Source organism: Homarus americanus, unplaced genomic scaffold, assembly GCF_018991925.1.
Source record: "Homarus americanus isolate GMGI-L3 unplaced genomic scaffold, GMGI_Hamer_2.0 scaffold50325, whole genome shotgun sequence".
NCBI classification, from domain to species: Eukaryota; Metazoa; Arthropoda; class Malacostraca; order Decapoda; family Nephropidae; genus Homarus; species Homarus americanus.
The window spans coordinates 610,999-628,303 of record NW_024742772.1 but is presented as its reverse complement, the minus strand read 5'-3'; the positions used below and the strand labels follow the sequence as shown (position 1 = coordinate 628,303).

Below are 17,305 nucleotides of genomic sequence, written 5' to 3'. Positions count from 1 at the left end.
CCATTTTTTATGATACAAATTTCCCGTTTTCTATGATAATCTACTTCGCTAAATTAGGTAATATTTCCCCCAAAATTCGAAAATCTACTTCCCCGAAAAGTCGATAATCTACTTTCCCGAAAAGTAGAAAATCTATCTACTTTTCGGGAAAGTAGATAACCAACTTTCCCGGAAAGTAGATATTTCCCATTTGTTATGATACAAATTTCCCGTTTTCTATGAATGCCTACAGCTGGGCTCTAGCCGCAAGACTCCGGCTAGTCTAGCGCCTCGGTGTACGTTATAAGCCGCTTGGACTGGGTGGCTGCTCTCACGTCCACAAGAAAAATTATACCGTACAGTAAGTTCTTTCTGTTTAATATATAGGGGTCTTGAGGGTGGAGCCTCGTGGCTAGGAAGTTAGGTAAGGTTAGGTAGGTTACTTTGATGTGATTGGTGAGGTCTTTAAGAACGCTTCTGCTGCTTATTTTCTTATCAACTAAGGTTAGGTTAAATTTAAAGAAATAACCACTTTTTAACACATTTGCCAAAAATACGAGTGTCCACTATAAAACACAGTGAAATTGTGGCATTTTTAAAAGTGTTTTCTATGAAAAATCTGCGGTAGGTTAGTCATCAATAATTACCCGGGAAAAATATAATATATTGTGTAACGAGCAATATAAAAAATATAGTTTTCATAAAATGAGGTGTAATAGAAATTGTGTGTTTCATATAGTATATTACAGGCTTTATTGTCCATGTAATTAATCACATTTCATGGTATTCATCAACGTCAAATCATATATTTTTTATACATTTATCGGTTGTCTATACAAAAGTTTCGTTGTTCGTGACGTATTTGCGGTACTCGTCCATAACCTTGTGAGCGGTGAAGGCACAGAGCAGGTAGTTGATGGGGCAGGGGTGTCCCTCCTGACCGTGCCATGCTGCCTCGTCATAGTCCCCATAGATAGTGCCGTCACTCTCACCCGCGCCCCTGTAACACAAACATGTTAATCATTATTATAGTATTGCTTTAGCGTTGTCAAAACATATCTCAGTATGGGAAATGAGTTATATGGTACAGGAGAATAGAATGTAAAGATTATAATTGTTGAAGTCTGCAATTACTTTTTGTCTTTACTACTTATACTGAAATTTTGAACAAAATCCATTTTTTGGCCGAAAATGAAAAAAATTGTAAGTCTAAAGCCTTAAAGGATTTTTGGCCGCAGTTGTGACCATTTTTTTTTTCCAAATGACACGCATTTTCTATACCGAAACGTTTCCAGTTAATGTAGTCTCCATGAATAATTAGAAAATTATGGGGGCTCCATGTGCATTCAGCTGACTACAGTAAAGGTAAGTGCTCAGTCACACTGTATCCATTCCTCATTATTTATTACTTTCACTGTACTGTATTTCATTGTAGATTTTTTATATAATTTTTTTTTTTATCTATGTCAGACTTACGACCATTCGGACTTACGACCTGGATTTGGGTCCCTAACCCCGTCGTAAGTCGGGGTCTAGCTGTATTTTCATATTAAAAATATTTTTTTCCTTTGGTTTTTGATGAGTTTCGAATGAATTTGACATCCATTTCCTCCAAAAATCACTTGTTTTTCTAGATCACCCCCCCCTCAACAATCAAAGTGGAAAAAGTAGGATTTTCTTTCTTTTTTTTTATAAATAAAATACTAACCAACCAACAAAACCTAACCTAACCCTTCATTCGTCATGCCCCACATCTTGCCTTAATCTGTAAAACTATTGTGACACTGCCAAATATGCTGTTCTTCATGCAGTGTACACTGGTTATTACACTTTGGACAAAGAACTATATTCAGTAATACACCGCATTTTCTAAAAAAAAAAAAAAAAATTGCCTCACTATTTTTCTGGTGTAACTCTGCACATGGCACAAAATAATCATTTTCACAATGTCGGCACAGCTCTTCCAACTCAAATCTTCGCTCCTGACCCACCCACTCATTGTTCATTGGCTAAAACAAAAAAATCTTGCTCAATAAAAATACTCCTATCGCTATAGCCAACAAGAAACTCCCACTTCACCCCCCCCCCCCGCACATTCACTGTAGACGCTTAAGAAGCGAACACGGAGATCTGGAGCAATGTGTGAGCGGGTGTCAGATCTCCTCCACCAGATGTAAACAACACATAGTTACACTTGTGAATGAGTGAAAGTAATAACCTTGAAAAATTTATATCTCAGTTATCTTTAATTTCCAGTGAAAATATCATAGAAGAAAAATGTCTTATAAGTGTCTCAACATTACGAAACACATATTAATAACAGCAAAAGAAAGTCCAGTGTAAAATTATATATTCACCACTTTTTATACTGGTACTGTACACTAAAAAACTTACCTGTACCTCAAAAGTAGACATTTTACAATTATCAAAATACAGCACAGTACCAATTTCATGTTTACTGAGGTATTAAATGTACAGTGTGGTAACTGTACTAATGTGCATCTGCAACAGCATACATATCCACGTAATTTAAACTTCATTTACAATGGAAAATGTGCTTAAGTTTTATAAGTTTTGTTCTTTAAGGCTGAGCTGATGTCTTTAGTACTTTCACATATAAAGATTCTAGTACAGTACTCTAGATCCAAATAAAATGAATAGCAACTGTACTGGTTACAGATTGTAATAAATTATATAAGTGTCAAGTACAGTAGCAATTAAAACAAACAGTACAACTAAAGCTGTGTATAGTTCAAGAAAATACTAACTGAAACCCCCAACTCAAGTTAACTTCCTACCCCCCACCTGTAAGGCCATTCTCCCCTTTTGGAATTATAGTTCAATATAATGCACTCAAACCACAGCTTGGTTCCCTAGTTAGTTCATGTGCTACAGACTGAAGAGTTTTGAAGTGCACTTAGGGAACCTACAAGCTCATGACACTGACCAAATTGGTGCATGTCCGTCATTTTCAACTAAATAGCATAAAGTGAGCAATATTGATTATACATTATGCTACACGCACACAGATAAATATTCAGTAAAGCTCATTTCAAAGGGCTCTTACTTAATTAGTGGAAATAAACCAAAATCTAGGGAGACGGTAAATCATCACTACAATCCAATTACAACTTATAATAAGCCATTACAGTACATAAAAGGAAATCATCTAAATAATACACCACTGAAAAAAAACCTACATAGAAGTAGAGAGAACAATCATATTCAGAATAAAAATTATGATTAACAGATTTATGCAGTGGAATTAAATTCATTTCAGAAATGAAGGAATTACACTGACAACCATTTTATTTTCAAAACTCCCTGAAATCTATTCACAAGCAATGCAAATCTTAACAGGAAAAAATACAAATACTGTACAGTACCTGTAATTCATATTTCAATAGAGAATCTAAGTACAGAGAAGTGACATTAAAAAACAAATTTATTAGCTGCCTAAAAACATGTGATGGGTCATTAACAAAAAAACTTTTACAGATACAGACGAAAGGTTAATGAAGAACATTAAGCCACATGCACCATTGTGCTGTTAGGATATACTGTACAGTATTTACAAATAATTAAAGTACTGTATTGGTCCTTTATCCTTTAGACTACTCTGTAAACTTGAAGATCAATGAAAGCTTATGAATTGAGTCTCATTCTGATAGACAAAAATAATAACATTCACTTTAACATCCACACAAGGACAAGGAAACGACACTGAAGACCCTAAAGTAAATTAACCTGGACGATCCTAAATGAGGACATGTAACCTCATCACTGATAAACTTTTAATTAAGTCAATGACCAGTTAAAAGGAGAGAGAAGGTTAATGCACGTAATCTACTGCAGTGTATTATATTCTACCAATGATGTTAAATATATTTAGTCTGGGATGTGTTGGCAAATATTTCACTCATGTGTCGTACACCAAAAATATAAAACTAAATAATTGCTGAAAACTTAATTCCACATTTGTTGGTCTCAGAGGTTCATGGAAGCACTGCCTCAAGATAAAGTATTCTATCCACCACAGTTAATTGTTTTCTTTGACCACTCAACAGTGTAGCTGACATGGGGTTCTGGCAAACATTCTCAAACCAATACAGTACTGGATCTATGACTTAAAATTACTGGTACTTTTTTCTGTGTTCATTATCCTGTGCTTTATTTACGTATACTGTACTATACTGTACCTATAGGTACAGTATTTATGGAGGCAACCATGAATCTCAGCAAACAGAATTTTTCAAAGGAAACACGTGGCATCTTCTTCACTTACACCAAATCTCCATTTCAATTTTTCTAGATTATCTTGAGTGTGTGTTAATGGGCCTCCTCACAATGTTATTAAGGTAGCTGGTAACCAATATGTTTGAGAATAAGTCTGTCAGCTACTTTGCTTACAATAAACAAAGATATATGATATAAAAATATAGAAAATCATATTACTCCTTTTGAATTGTGTAAACTTAAGAGACCACTGAATAGCATGGAGAAGCATCTAGTTAAGAATATCATAGAAAGCTTCTTGCTGGAGCTGAGGTAACCAGTCAATACACTTTCTTAATTAAAACCAAATGATTTATCGGTAAGCTAGGTACTGTATATTCCACACACCCTCGTTAGGTACTGTATCTTCCACACACCCTCGCTAGGTACTGTATATTCCACACACCCTCGCTAGGTACTGTATCTTCTACACACCCTCGCTAGGTACTGTATATTCCACACACCCTCGCTACATTTGGAATGTTGATGGAATGGTCAATATTATAGACAGAAACTGACCTCAAAGGTAAGTCATAAGTATCTGGAGTGTTAAGAAACTTCACAGAAGCTTCTTTGTTTTCATGTCTTAACAAAATAATTCTGACAGCTTATCATTTAACTGAATATAAAATATAAACAGGATTTTACATGTATTTATATACAAATAAGAAAAATTATTTCAACACAACAAATTTTAAGAAGTAATTAACAGATCCATGAGACAGCTAAAGTATATTCTTAAACATATTAAAATTAATTATAATGCATCCACCTTATAATCATTCTGCAACATGACTTAACAGAGCACAAATACAGTACCGCACATCATATTAGTCAATGTACAGACCACAAGATCTACATATGCATTTATATAATCATGAATAAAAGTACGAACTGTACATTAGTGTACTTTTAGAAGCATTAAAAATTATGTGTGTAGACTGACAAAACTTAAAAGAGGAGATGAAAACTTGCCGATAAATTGCGACTCTTGTCATCATCCAACAAGTCATCAAAACTCATGATAACTCTACTACAGTACTATTATTACAACTACAATTGGACTCAAATGGTGCCACATCTGTCAACACATTTCCATCCCCACATGTTGATTTCACATGAAAATATCCTATGGCAGTAATACAACAAACTTTGATTTAATAACATATGTATAAAAAAATACACATTAAATACAGCACTACTGAATAAGTCACTTAATGATTACACTTGATTTGATGAATGTTACTGAAATCTGGTCAACTGGAAAAGAAATGGAAACCCCATGGAACTCTGGTGACAAGACAATGATCCTGTACTCTCTCTTACAACAGTTTACAGTACAGTACCATAGTTACCATTCCTGCACTGGAAGCTGGAAATGTACAAGTTAAAAAAATACACAAACAATATCAAATAACTTTCTAGGTACAGGTATTTTGTTTTTGAACTGTTTATAAAATTATTACTAACTTCAACAGAATAAACAACAATATATTTTCGACAACATAATACAAGGATTAAATATTCTATTCCACTTAGTCAGCCATAATTGTCTTCCTGGGTATCTCAACTTCTGATAGCTTGCTCACAAAGACAATCTCACATTCTGATATCTGGTTCATGAAGTCAATTTCTTTTATGTGCTTTTACCAGATATCAAAACCTCATTAATTAATTACTGTACTGTACAAAAATAACTAAAATATGAGGATAGTTATGAGATTACATCGTCACTGTTTTCACAAACTAGAAAATTGTATATTATCCAATTTGTGAAAACAGCAACAATATGTGTTATGGTAAAAAAAAAATGAGGAATGGCATGTGTGGAGTCATCAATTTGGGTCACAATTTTTCACAACAACCAATTACTGTGCCCAGAAAAATGTTGGTGATAGAAAAGTGAATGTAAGTTGACCTAGAGAGATACCGAGACACATCCGAAAAGCTGCTACAGCATAGGATACCAAGGGGCCTCAGCTAATCATGTGTCAGAATTGATTCGAGACCGACTGACTGACTGGTTTGAGATTGATGTATACCTTACATTAAAAAAAAAAAGTCATTAAATTCTCCAAGATGTTTGAAAATTTGTAACCATAGGTGTGATTCTGAGATTGTGTTTAGGATTAATAATAATAATAAACTGTAGTGAAAATAAAGCCTAATAAAATAGTTGTGCTATGAAGAGGCATATAAAAGTTAAAGTTAAACTAAACTATCACTGAATGAACAGATTAACGTATAATAACACTTCTTGATTTTTTTTGGAACGAGTTTAGATTGAGGAACAGAAACTGAAATACAGTATTAGTGCTCAAAGGACGATGATGATGATGATGATGATGATGCAGTAAACACTAACACTATACCATCCATTAAGACATAAGATCCAATAAATGGATGACCAACAGAATATGGATGAGGTGGTTTTAAAATGAGTTACTTGAGACTAGCATACAGTAATGGCTAGATTATGAATTGAGTGTCTATGTTGGTGAAAAAAAAAAGAGAGAGAAAATATTGGGTGTAAAACAATCATTGAAATACTGGAAAATGGGTACAAAAACCTATTTCTATGAGGAGACCAGGTTATGAGAGGTAACAGGTGAGAAAATGGAGGAAAAGTGAAAATAAATACAGACAGATAAAGCAGTACAGTATACTATACCAGTAACGCTTAGGAAGACTTGACGTTGGGCGGTATCCTCCTACAGTAGTATATATGAATGAAACACCACTTACAGATGTCCAGAAGTTATGGAGAAGCATTTACACCACTGACATGATAAAACAGATCACTGACACTTGTAGCTGCCATTGACTGACTAACTGATGATGGCCAATGCCTCCCCGAATGATGAATACTCTCACAGATTGCACAATGAACAATTTCTTTAATATTTGTACCACACTGTATATTTCAACGTTCTTTATTTTGGAGGGTTTTATTTTGGCGGTTATAAAACCATTTTAAGTTAGGTTAGGTTAGGTTTATACTGAACTGATGATGAAATGTCTTAGAACCACTTGAATGTAGTATAATACAGTAGCCTGTACCTAAACCCACACAAAACAATATACGCTAAAACCAATCCACCTCTTGGGAGGGGGAGGGGGGGTTCATTGCTCATTCCAAGAACATTAATTACGCTCTTATTACCATGCAACTACAGTACTTCATAATTACCATTAACTCCATCCTTACCAACCACTAATCCATCATCTTTCCCCGTAAAAATCAAGTCACTCCATCTTATTTAAGCCACCCTAATCCTTCATATCCATTTATACCATTCCTTTCCTTCAAAATTAAAAAGCCACTTTTTTCAAACAACTAAGCCATCCCTTCCTTCAAAACAACAAGCCACCCTCTTCCTTCAGAATAGAAAAATCATCATTCTTCATTCAGAATCAGTATGCCAACCTCCATTAACAATGAAAAAGCCACCTTCTTCTTCCAGAGAGAAAGAGCCAACCTTTCTTCAACACTAATAGCCACCCTCTGCCTTCACAACTATCCTCTTCTGAACCACAAAGCCCTACCCACTTCCTCCAAGCCACCTCACTCTTCATTTTAATAATCAAGCCAACTTATCTTTCACACTCTTTTTATTCCTCGGACATTATGTGAGAAAGAGCTAATGGTGTGCTGGAAGCTTCTTAAGTACAGTCGTATGGTGATATACATTAAAGTCCAGACCATGTAAACAGAAGCAACTATTAGCCCTTATTATCCTCCCCAAAATGGCAATCGTCAATATGCGTATCGTCTCAAACAGTGTCTAGGTTATATTAGAGATATTTATGATATATATTTTGGATAGGGTAAGGCTATTGCATGGAGAGGAGACGTGGAGGTGGTGATGATGGCATTAGAGGACGTGTATGAATGTGGTGGCAGGATAGGGTTGGTGAATGCCCAGGGTATCAGGTGTAGGTGGGAATTGGAAGGAGGAAGGCAAGGTTTCAGATTTGCCTCATGCAGCGTGGCAGCTAGTTTATTGGGCATCCCCTCACATCTTATGCTCGGTGAAGTGCAAAAGGATTGCAGCAACCATCAAGGAAGCATGCAGAGGCAATGTAGGCTTTCTCAAGGGAGACTGATCTTTGGTGCCACTCAAACATATCTTTTCATTATAATAACCGTGAGGTAAACATAACCCAGTGGAGTGAAAGGTCTGGACGGACAAAAAGATAAAATAAAAAGAATAGTTTTTGAGGCAGGAGGGCAGTGGATGAATGCAGGTGACAAGCGAGAGGTCTGGAAATGCAGCAACAACAGTGGTACACATGAAGGCCACCACACTAGCCGCCGCTGTCACTAACAAATATCCTCCTACACACACACTCTTATCACACTGTATTAATTCAATAAAGCTGTACTCAAGAGCTATAATACTGTCATAACATTTGCATGAAGGAACACTGGACCAAAACTCAATCAATTGACAACAGCTCCATATAAGGTAGATGCTTGGCAGATAAATCCCTAAAACAAACGATGCAACACAATGTAAGGGAAACCTGAGAAATGCATGCATACTATAAGGGCTATGTGGGGTGGCTGGCAGGAGTGAATGCAGTAGGATAGGTGGGTGGCTGGCTACCATGCCTAGCCACTCCGCACAATAAAGCACCACCCTGGCATTACTCACCTGTATCACACCAACGATCAACTAGTTCCTGACACAAGCTTTACCCATTTTGCTTATCTTTCTATGATGAAATGTTTCACTCAATTTTCATAACTTTTTGCAAATTGATAATTGTAATTAATCTATCAACCAAAATCCGAATTCATTAGCACAATACCAGTGTACAACAAGAACAACTGGATTACCAGTGTACAACAAGAACGACTGGATTAATGATATGACAAACATTATGGATGAATGACACCCAAACATGGTACAATGTAACTACAACTGACCAACTGCCAACAAAAAGCAGGATATAGCTTATTTTACCATGAAAAGTAATCCCCTGGAGTGGATGAGAGAACTTATTTGGCCATCGAGGAGGTGGCTGGAGTTACGACACAATACCTGACAAACACCCTGTGACCCGCCCCGCTTCGCTCACCCTCGTGGCTGTCACCTCATTGTCTCCTGACTTGCTGTAGACTTGTAAGCTTCATACTCCCTCAGAACCCCCAAACTTATTCAGTAATGTACGAATGGCGAGAATCGTACATGAAGGCGAAAAGGTTACCACCGAGTGTGTACATGAAACAAACATTCTGCTTTGTCATGGCTGAGCTTTTAACCATTACCTGTATTTACAGTTTGATGTCCAAGTATTTCATTTAAGGCATACATTTGTGTGCAATGTTTTTCTATGTGTTTTCGTGTCCTCTGTTTGTGGAGGTACGTAAATATTTAGATATATACAAGTATTTACGAAAAATGGTGTGTGAAGAAAAAATATTTATGATAAATGTAATTGGTATTTTCATCATTCCTAAATTACATCTGGCTGCATGTTATCTATTTTTTCATCAGAAACTTAGATAGTCGCTGTCCTTAGTTGCAGACTGCCTTAGGAAGTTACAAAGCAGTGGTTGGTGTCATGTACCAAGTAAGGTGGACTCATCGATACAACTACCAGCTCCCCTAAACAGGTTAGAGCCAAATCCATACTTCCCTCCTACACAGTACACCTTGTTTGTACACACAGAGTCTTACATGGTGGGACTGCCCAGTATGGGCCAATAGGCATGCTGCAGTTTCCTCTATTCTTCTGTTCTTTGTTCCTGAGGTCAAGAGGGATGTGCAGTACTACACTTCTCTGATTAAGACATATATTTCTTTATCTCGGTGGTCCCTTAAGGCTTAATACTGTGTTACGTAATATGTGAAGCCAAATTACAGTATTTAAACAATACATCAATATTATTACTGAAACTACCAACTTTTTTCTTTTCTTTTTTTGAACAGCCACAATGCACCTTTCAATGGCACCTATCGATTATTTGACCTTAAACCAGCATGCATGTACCACTAAGTGTGGGCAACGGGGGAAAATGAATGCCAGCATTTCCGCCCTTACATAAAAGACATACCAAAATGATACTTAGCTGTTGTTACTGTTGCTCTCTCTTAATCCTTGCCTTAGCTGCTGTTACTCTCTGTTAATCCTTGCCTTAGCTGCTGTTACTCTCTGTTAATACTTGCCTTAGCTGCTGTTACTGTTGCTCTCTGTTAATCCTTGCCTAAGCTGCTGTTACTCTGTTAATCCTTGCCTTAGCTGCTGTTACTGTTGCTCTCTGTTAATCCTTGCCTTAGCTGCAGTTACTATTGCTCTCTGTTAATCCTTGCCTTAGCTGCTGTTACTGTTGCTCTCTGTTAATCCTTGCCTTAGCTGCTGTTACTGTTGCTCTCTGTTAATCCTTGCCTTAGCTGCTGTTACTATTGCTCTCTGTTAATCCTTGCCTTAGCTGTTGTTACTGTTGCTCTCTGTTAATCCTTGCCTTAGCTGCTGTTACTGCTGCTCTGTTAATCCTTGCCTTAGCTGTTGTTACTGTTACTCTCTCTTAATCCTTGCCTTAGCTGCTGTTACTGTTGCTCTGTTAATCCTAGACTTAGCTGTTGTTACTGTTACTCTCTCTTAATCCTTGCCTCAGCTGTTGTTACTGTTGCTCTCTGTTAATCCTTGCCTTAGCTGCTGTTACTGTTGCTCTCTTAATCCTTGCCTCAGCTGTTGTTACTGTTGCTCTCTGTTAATCCTTGTCTTAGCTGTTGTTACTGTTGCTCTCTTAATCCTTGCCTTAGCTGCTGTTACTGTTGCTCTCTGTTAATCCTTGCCTTAGCTGTTGTTACTGTTGCTCTCTTAATCCTTGCCTCAGCTGTTGTTACTGTTTATCAATCTTACCTTTGTGGTGTGCATCTGGCCTTACTGGATCACTTACAACGCACTTTACTGAACCTCTTGTAACACAATTTACTGACTCCTACAACACAAATTACTGAACCCTTTAAAACACTTCACTGAACCTCTTAAACACACTTTACTGAACCCCATAAAACACACACTTTACTGAACCCCTTATTGCACACACTTTATTGAACCCCTCAAACACACATTTTACCAAACCCCTTAAAACACACTTTACCAAACTCCTTAAAACACACTTTACTGAACCCCTTAAATACACTTTACTGAACCTCTTACAACACACACTTTACTGAATCCCTTACAACACACACTTTACTGAACCCCTTAAAATACACTTGATACTATCTTCCCGTAGTGCCGACACGTACGTTGAAAATCCTAACGTCTTCCCAATGTTCAGACAATCATCCCTGACCTCACTTGGGGGAACACATGATGGTATAAAAGTTCACAGTAAGCTAGGAGGAGTGGAAGGTAGATGGAGGAGGAAGGGGATGGAAAAAGAAGGAGGTGGAGAGGAAGGGAGAGGGGGTAGGGAGGAAGGGAGAAGGGGTGGGGAGGAAGGGAGAGGGGGTGGGGAGGAAGGAGAGGGGGTGGGGAGGAATGGAGAGGGTGGAGAGAAGGAGAGAGGTGGGAAGGAAGGAGAGGGAGGTGGGGAGGAGGAAGGGAGAGGAGGAGGAAGAGGAAAAGGAAAAGAGGGGTGGGACAGAAGAGAGTGGGTGGGGAGGGAGGGAGGAGGCCTTGAGTGGCGATAAGGAACAAGGAGAGGTCGGGCCATAAAGAGGCTACACTTGGCCATATGGGTAAAAAAGCAAGGCCAACAGAAAGATACATTCAGCCACACCGGAAGTGAGAGGGGCCATGAGAGGGCCTACTTTGTCCATGCGATTAAAGGAGTGTGGCCCCATGAGGATGAATGACTATTAATGAGTGTGGCCACAGAGAGAAAAGCATGGCCATACACGAAGAGTAACCGTATAAGAACCGACTGTGGCCACGAGGAGATGAACATGACCATACGAAGAAGATGAAAATGAAAACACCAAGAGCTCGGCCGCTGGGATATGAACATGGCCATAGGAGAATGAAAATGGACACACGAGGATGAAAATGGCCAGAGAGAGAGACAGAAGCTTGTCTATATGGATGAGTGTGTGTCGACGCTGAGGATGCACATGCTCGGGTGGTAGCCACATAAGAATGAGCACAGCTACACGTAGGTGGGTGGGGGAGCGAGGCCACATGGAGGGAGGAACTGGGGTAGAGGGGCAGCAGCAGTAAGGTGAGTGGCTGGCCGTGTGGAGGGTCAAGGCCGCCCTGTACCTCGCCTACACACAGTCCTCCATGCTCATCAACAGGGGGTTCACGTACTCGAACCCCTCAAACTCGCTCTGGTCAATGTTCTCGATGGCGCGCCTGAAAAACAAAACAAAACGCCAAAGTTATTAAACCAGGAATAATATAAATTCGACCCTCGTTGATGCCATCACATACACACACACACACACACACACACACACACACACACACACACACACACAGCTGCTAACTCATCAAAATCTCTCTCTCTCTCTCTCCCCATTTATTCATCCATCTACCAACTTATTATCATCACTTCCCTCACTCTTATTTAGGGGGATGAATCTAAGGGGGACAGTGGCATTATAGGGGAATGGTAGAGGAAGGAACATCAAAGAAAACGGAATAAAACAATGGGTAACCAAAGAAAAAAACTCGATGAAAATGGGGAAAGAAAAATGGGGGAGTAACACCTAAACCTCACGAGGATAAAATAATAAGGGTAAACAGAAGAGAGAAACTATTAAGTAAACAATGGGGTGATACATGAAATTTCACACAGAAGGAGGTGGGGGTGATATAATAGGGGGTATACAATAGGGGGGACATAATAGGGGTGATATATTAGGGGTGCCATAATAGGGGTAGATATATTAGGGGATATAATAGATATAATAGGGGTGATATAATAGGGGTAGATATATTAGGGGTGATATAATAGGGGTAGATATATTAGGGGTGATATAATAGGGGTGATATAATAGGGGGGACATAATAGGGGTTCATAAAATACTCTTATATTAAAAGTGTATCAAAATAAAGACACACACACACACAAGAACACCAAATGCACACACACAACATTGGGGACTAGGTATGATGACCAGGCTTATCACACACACACACACAGAAGGAGGGGGGGTTACCTTGAGACATACCTGGAGGTGGGGATCGTGGGGAGAGAGGAGGGGGTGGCGTTCACTGGTCCACCTGCGTCCTTGTAGTGGTGGTGGTGGTGCTGCATATACTCACCTTAAGACATGCACTTACCCTCTACCTACCTCTATATATATATATGTCTGTCAAACGACCCATAATATATACCACTAAGAGGAAAGGGTGGGTGTAAGGAGGTAGGGAAGGAAAGGGGAAGAAGTGAGGTGGGGAATAAGTAAGGAATGTGGGAGAGGAGGAAGAGAAGGTATGTGGCAGTGGACCAGGAATGTGGGAGAGGAGACAGAGAAGGAATGTGGGAAGGGAGGAAGAGGAAGGAGGTGGCAGAGGATGAAGAGAAGGAAGGAGGAGAAGGACCAGGAGATAGTGGTTTATCAGGAGGGGGGGGAGGAAGAGATCAGAGTAATGGAAACCAATTCACCTCCCCTTCAGCAGTACACGGCGAGCTAAACCACCACATCACCCTCGAACCACACACCTGACGTGACCTTGCTTATACCACGAATAACACCATTGCCAGTAATGTACCATCTCTAAAAAAAAAAAAGACCAACCCTCCCCCTCATCCATGACGGCCACATCATTAAGGTAATACGCTGGAGGTGAGACTGCGTTTTCCGTTAAACACGAGGATCACGAGCCTTGTTATTGGTCTCCCGCCTACACAGTGCTGTTTGATATCCGACAAAACATAGGCTTTAGAAACACAGATGAATCAGACAAAAAAAACCTTATTAGATCTAATATTGTTTAAAAGGGTCAAGGTACAAGTATGTTAACAGTAATCTATTTCATCTAAAATCTTTGTTGGTTCAGCGGAGGTTTGTTTCAGTTCACCACAACACCACGGGGACACAAGCAATGGCATGAGAGGGAGTGGGAGGGGAGGGGAGCTCCTACATTCACATACTGTACTGTAATATCATAATTTCACCCTTAAATTTAACCCCAGTATATTGAAACAAGTTATGACATTTGGTGACACTTCAATTTATATACAGGTACAGTATAGTATAATAAAAATGAATGCACCAGTACTAGCATTTAACTTATATCCACCAATGATTGTTTTGAACTGTTCACATTCTTATTGTTTATCGAATCAGCCAATCAGATGCTTATTCTTATACAAACAATATTCTACTATTTTATTGTTGGCCAGAAAAACAACCATACTTCTCCTACAAATGCCACACACACATACTGTACAAATCTATTTTCTTCCAAGCAACTTTATAAAATAATATCTGAAGTGCAATTAAACAACAGTGATAAACTCTACTGCTTCAATATAGATGACAAATAACTCCAGCTGACCTTGTGTGTTGTTATTGTAATATACAACCAGGTAAATGGTAAAGTAACGTTTTTACACACACAAAAAAGAAGTATACAGTATATATAGATAGATGTTCGTGTGTGTGTGTGTGTGTGTGTGTGTGTAACTGGTGGCAGAAGTGGTGTTTGCTGTACCTGCATCGGCACCCGTTCATCGTCGCCATAGCAACTCTCAACTGCAACCTCCTCACACACTCAAAAGGAAAAGCAATGGTGCCTGTATCCCCTGTCACTTTATTGTGGATGGAGAGGAGAGGGGATAAAAGAAGGAAAAAGTAAGGATTAAGTTAAAGAATGGAAGAAGAAGGCAAAGAAAGTGAAGAAAAGAAGCAAGAGGAGGAAGGAAACATAATCAGGAGTGAAGAATATTAGAAAATAGGAACTATTTTTGCAAATAAGAGGGGAAGAAGAGAGGGGAAAGGAAAACACAAATATAAATGAACTGAGAGAGAGAGAGAAAAGAGACAGGGAAGGGAAAGGTAAAAAAACACTTGGGAGACTGTAGAATTAGAAGAAAAACAAGAGAATTGAGGAAGAATATGACACGTCCTCTTCTCCAGACCACAAAAGACATGAGAGACGAAAATGAGAACCACTTGAAGAGGACACTGAGACAGCCAGGAGCAGTTCTCTCCCAACCTCATATAGTGATGGCAGGAGTAATGTCAGAGTTGGAAGTGGTTTAACGTGATTCTGAAGTCAATTTTGTTGCACATGAAACAAACACATGTGCAGTTACTGATACTGTATTGTACTGTATGTACATTTCATTTTGACTAACGATGGGGAATCTTACCAAATTTAAATTAATTTCCAAACGACTTCACTTCGTGAAATTTTAATAAACATTGAAAGGAAGTACAGTAGTGTATAATATACTATATGTATGTATAAATCAACATGTATCAACTTAATTCTGATCATTATTTACAGTACGTAGTCTTGTGGTTACAGATGAAATTCAGGTCAGAAATACAAATGTGTCGCAATGCTAGTGCTGCCCTGATGCTAGCTGGGTGAGAGATGAGATCAGGTACATGTTACTATAGGAACCTTTGGCATAGTTACACAGTTCCTCCCTCCTTCCCCCTCTGTCTCTCTTTCCCTCCCTCTCTAACATTCATCATTTCTCTCTAATCTTCTCTTTCTCCTTCTCTCACAAACATTTCTCTATCTTTCCTCTCACAAATAATGTAACTCACTCATAAATAAAATATTCTCCTTTCTCTACTCAACCCTTTCACTATGGGGATGCCACTTTTATTGTTTTACTTGGATAATGCCAGATGGTTTTATTCAGCTCAGAGGGGAGGGCCCGTACACAAGGGGTTAATGTACTGCTGCGCCTTACCCTCTCCCCTTATCCTTATCCATGTACACCCCCTTTGGCATTACTATCCTCTCATCATCCTTCCCCATCCACATGGTACCACCACCTCGAGAGTATTTCTATTCATCTACGTCAGGGGTCACCAAACTTTTTTCACAGTGGGCCGGATAACTGAAAGAATGACGAGCGCGGGCCACATAATCATTCTGTTCAATACTTGCAAGCCAGAACGAAAGCTCTGGTAATGTCAGAGCGTAGGCGGAGCTACCACGAGCCGGGGAAGGACTTGGGATCTGGCCCGCGGGCCGTAGTTTGGTGACCCCTGATCTACGTCATGACTCCATAATTCACACCAACAGCTTACCTCACTCAACCATGCCAAACCTCCCACATGCTTCATTACTTCTCTATGACCCTCTTCCATTCTATTACAGTACTATCAAATGCAACACTCAGGTCGCTCAATTCTCTGGCCTCAACTTCTAAAAACTCTCCTTCAACTCGGGTTAATATTGCAGTACAGTTCCACAGGTCAAGGTAAAAAAAAATTATACCAACCCCCAATTCTTTTTCATTTTAACCTCTTGTGTATGGGTTCCTCCTATGAGCTGAATAAAATCCCTCTGGTGTGAGCCAAAAGACGTTCCCGCAGCAAATGCGCTAATCTTTCATTCCTTCCCTCACTAATACTTCCTTATTCGTCAATTCCTCTTCTCCTGTGTATTATTTCATCCCTAATTTCACTCTCCCATCATAAATTTGTACACAGCCTCAGTCTTAAATATTTGATCTTCCTAACTTCATCCAATGCTTAATTTTTCAGTCACATTCTTCACTTCCTATATTCTGCATTGTTGACTAAAATCCACAATGTTATTATCAAATACCATTACCTTATTTTCCCTCCAGAATTTATTATATTTCTTCTATCACAATCTGACAAAAAACATTCCCAACCCTATCCAACATCCATTCAGAATTATCGGCCCAAAATACGATGTTCCACCCATGTTGGCAGGTTATTACAATTCAGTTATAGTCTTGTTTCACTCATCTTCACCTTCCTCACCACTCCATCCACCTATATGCTGAACAATCATGGAGGTATTACACACCCATTTCACTTTCTCTCTCACTTCCAAGCTCTTCAAAGTCCTTCATTTATTCTTTGACATGCCATACTTTTCTCTCACAAACCCAAGTAGGTTTTTTTTAATGACTCTACAGCTCCTC

At 38.9% G+C, this 17,305-nt stretch overlaps 1 protein-coding gene across 11 annotated transcripts in view; it reads right to left on the bottom strand.

Annotated features, from left to right (window-relative positions):
- Window positions 1–713: 713 nt before the first annotated feature.
- LOC121877018 (atypical protein kinase C-like) overlaps window positions 714–17,305 on the bottom strand; it is a 122,460-nt gene continuing 105,868 nt past the window's right edge. For 7 of the 11 annotated variants that reach the window (XM_042382609.1, XM_042382610.1, XM_042382611.1 and 4 more), the window contains 2 exons: window positions 12,523–12,567; window positions 714–979 (listed from right to left, as the gene is read on the bottom strand). In XM_042382609.1, the coding sequence (XP_042238543.1) occupies window positions 811–979; window positions 12,523–12,567 (214 nt within the window). In that variant the 3' untranslated portion in view covers window positions 714–810. Of the gene's footprint in view, window positions 980–11,919; window positions 12,568–17,305 lie in introns of those variants that run through there. The other 4 variants (XR_006090869.1, XM_042382612.1, XM_042382614.1 and 1 more) reach the window with 2 other exon arrangements.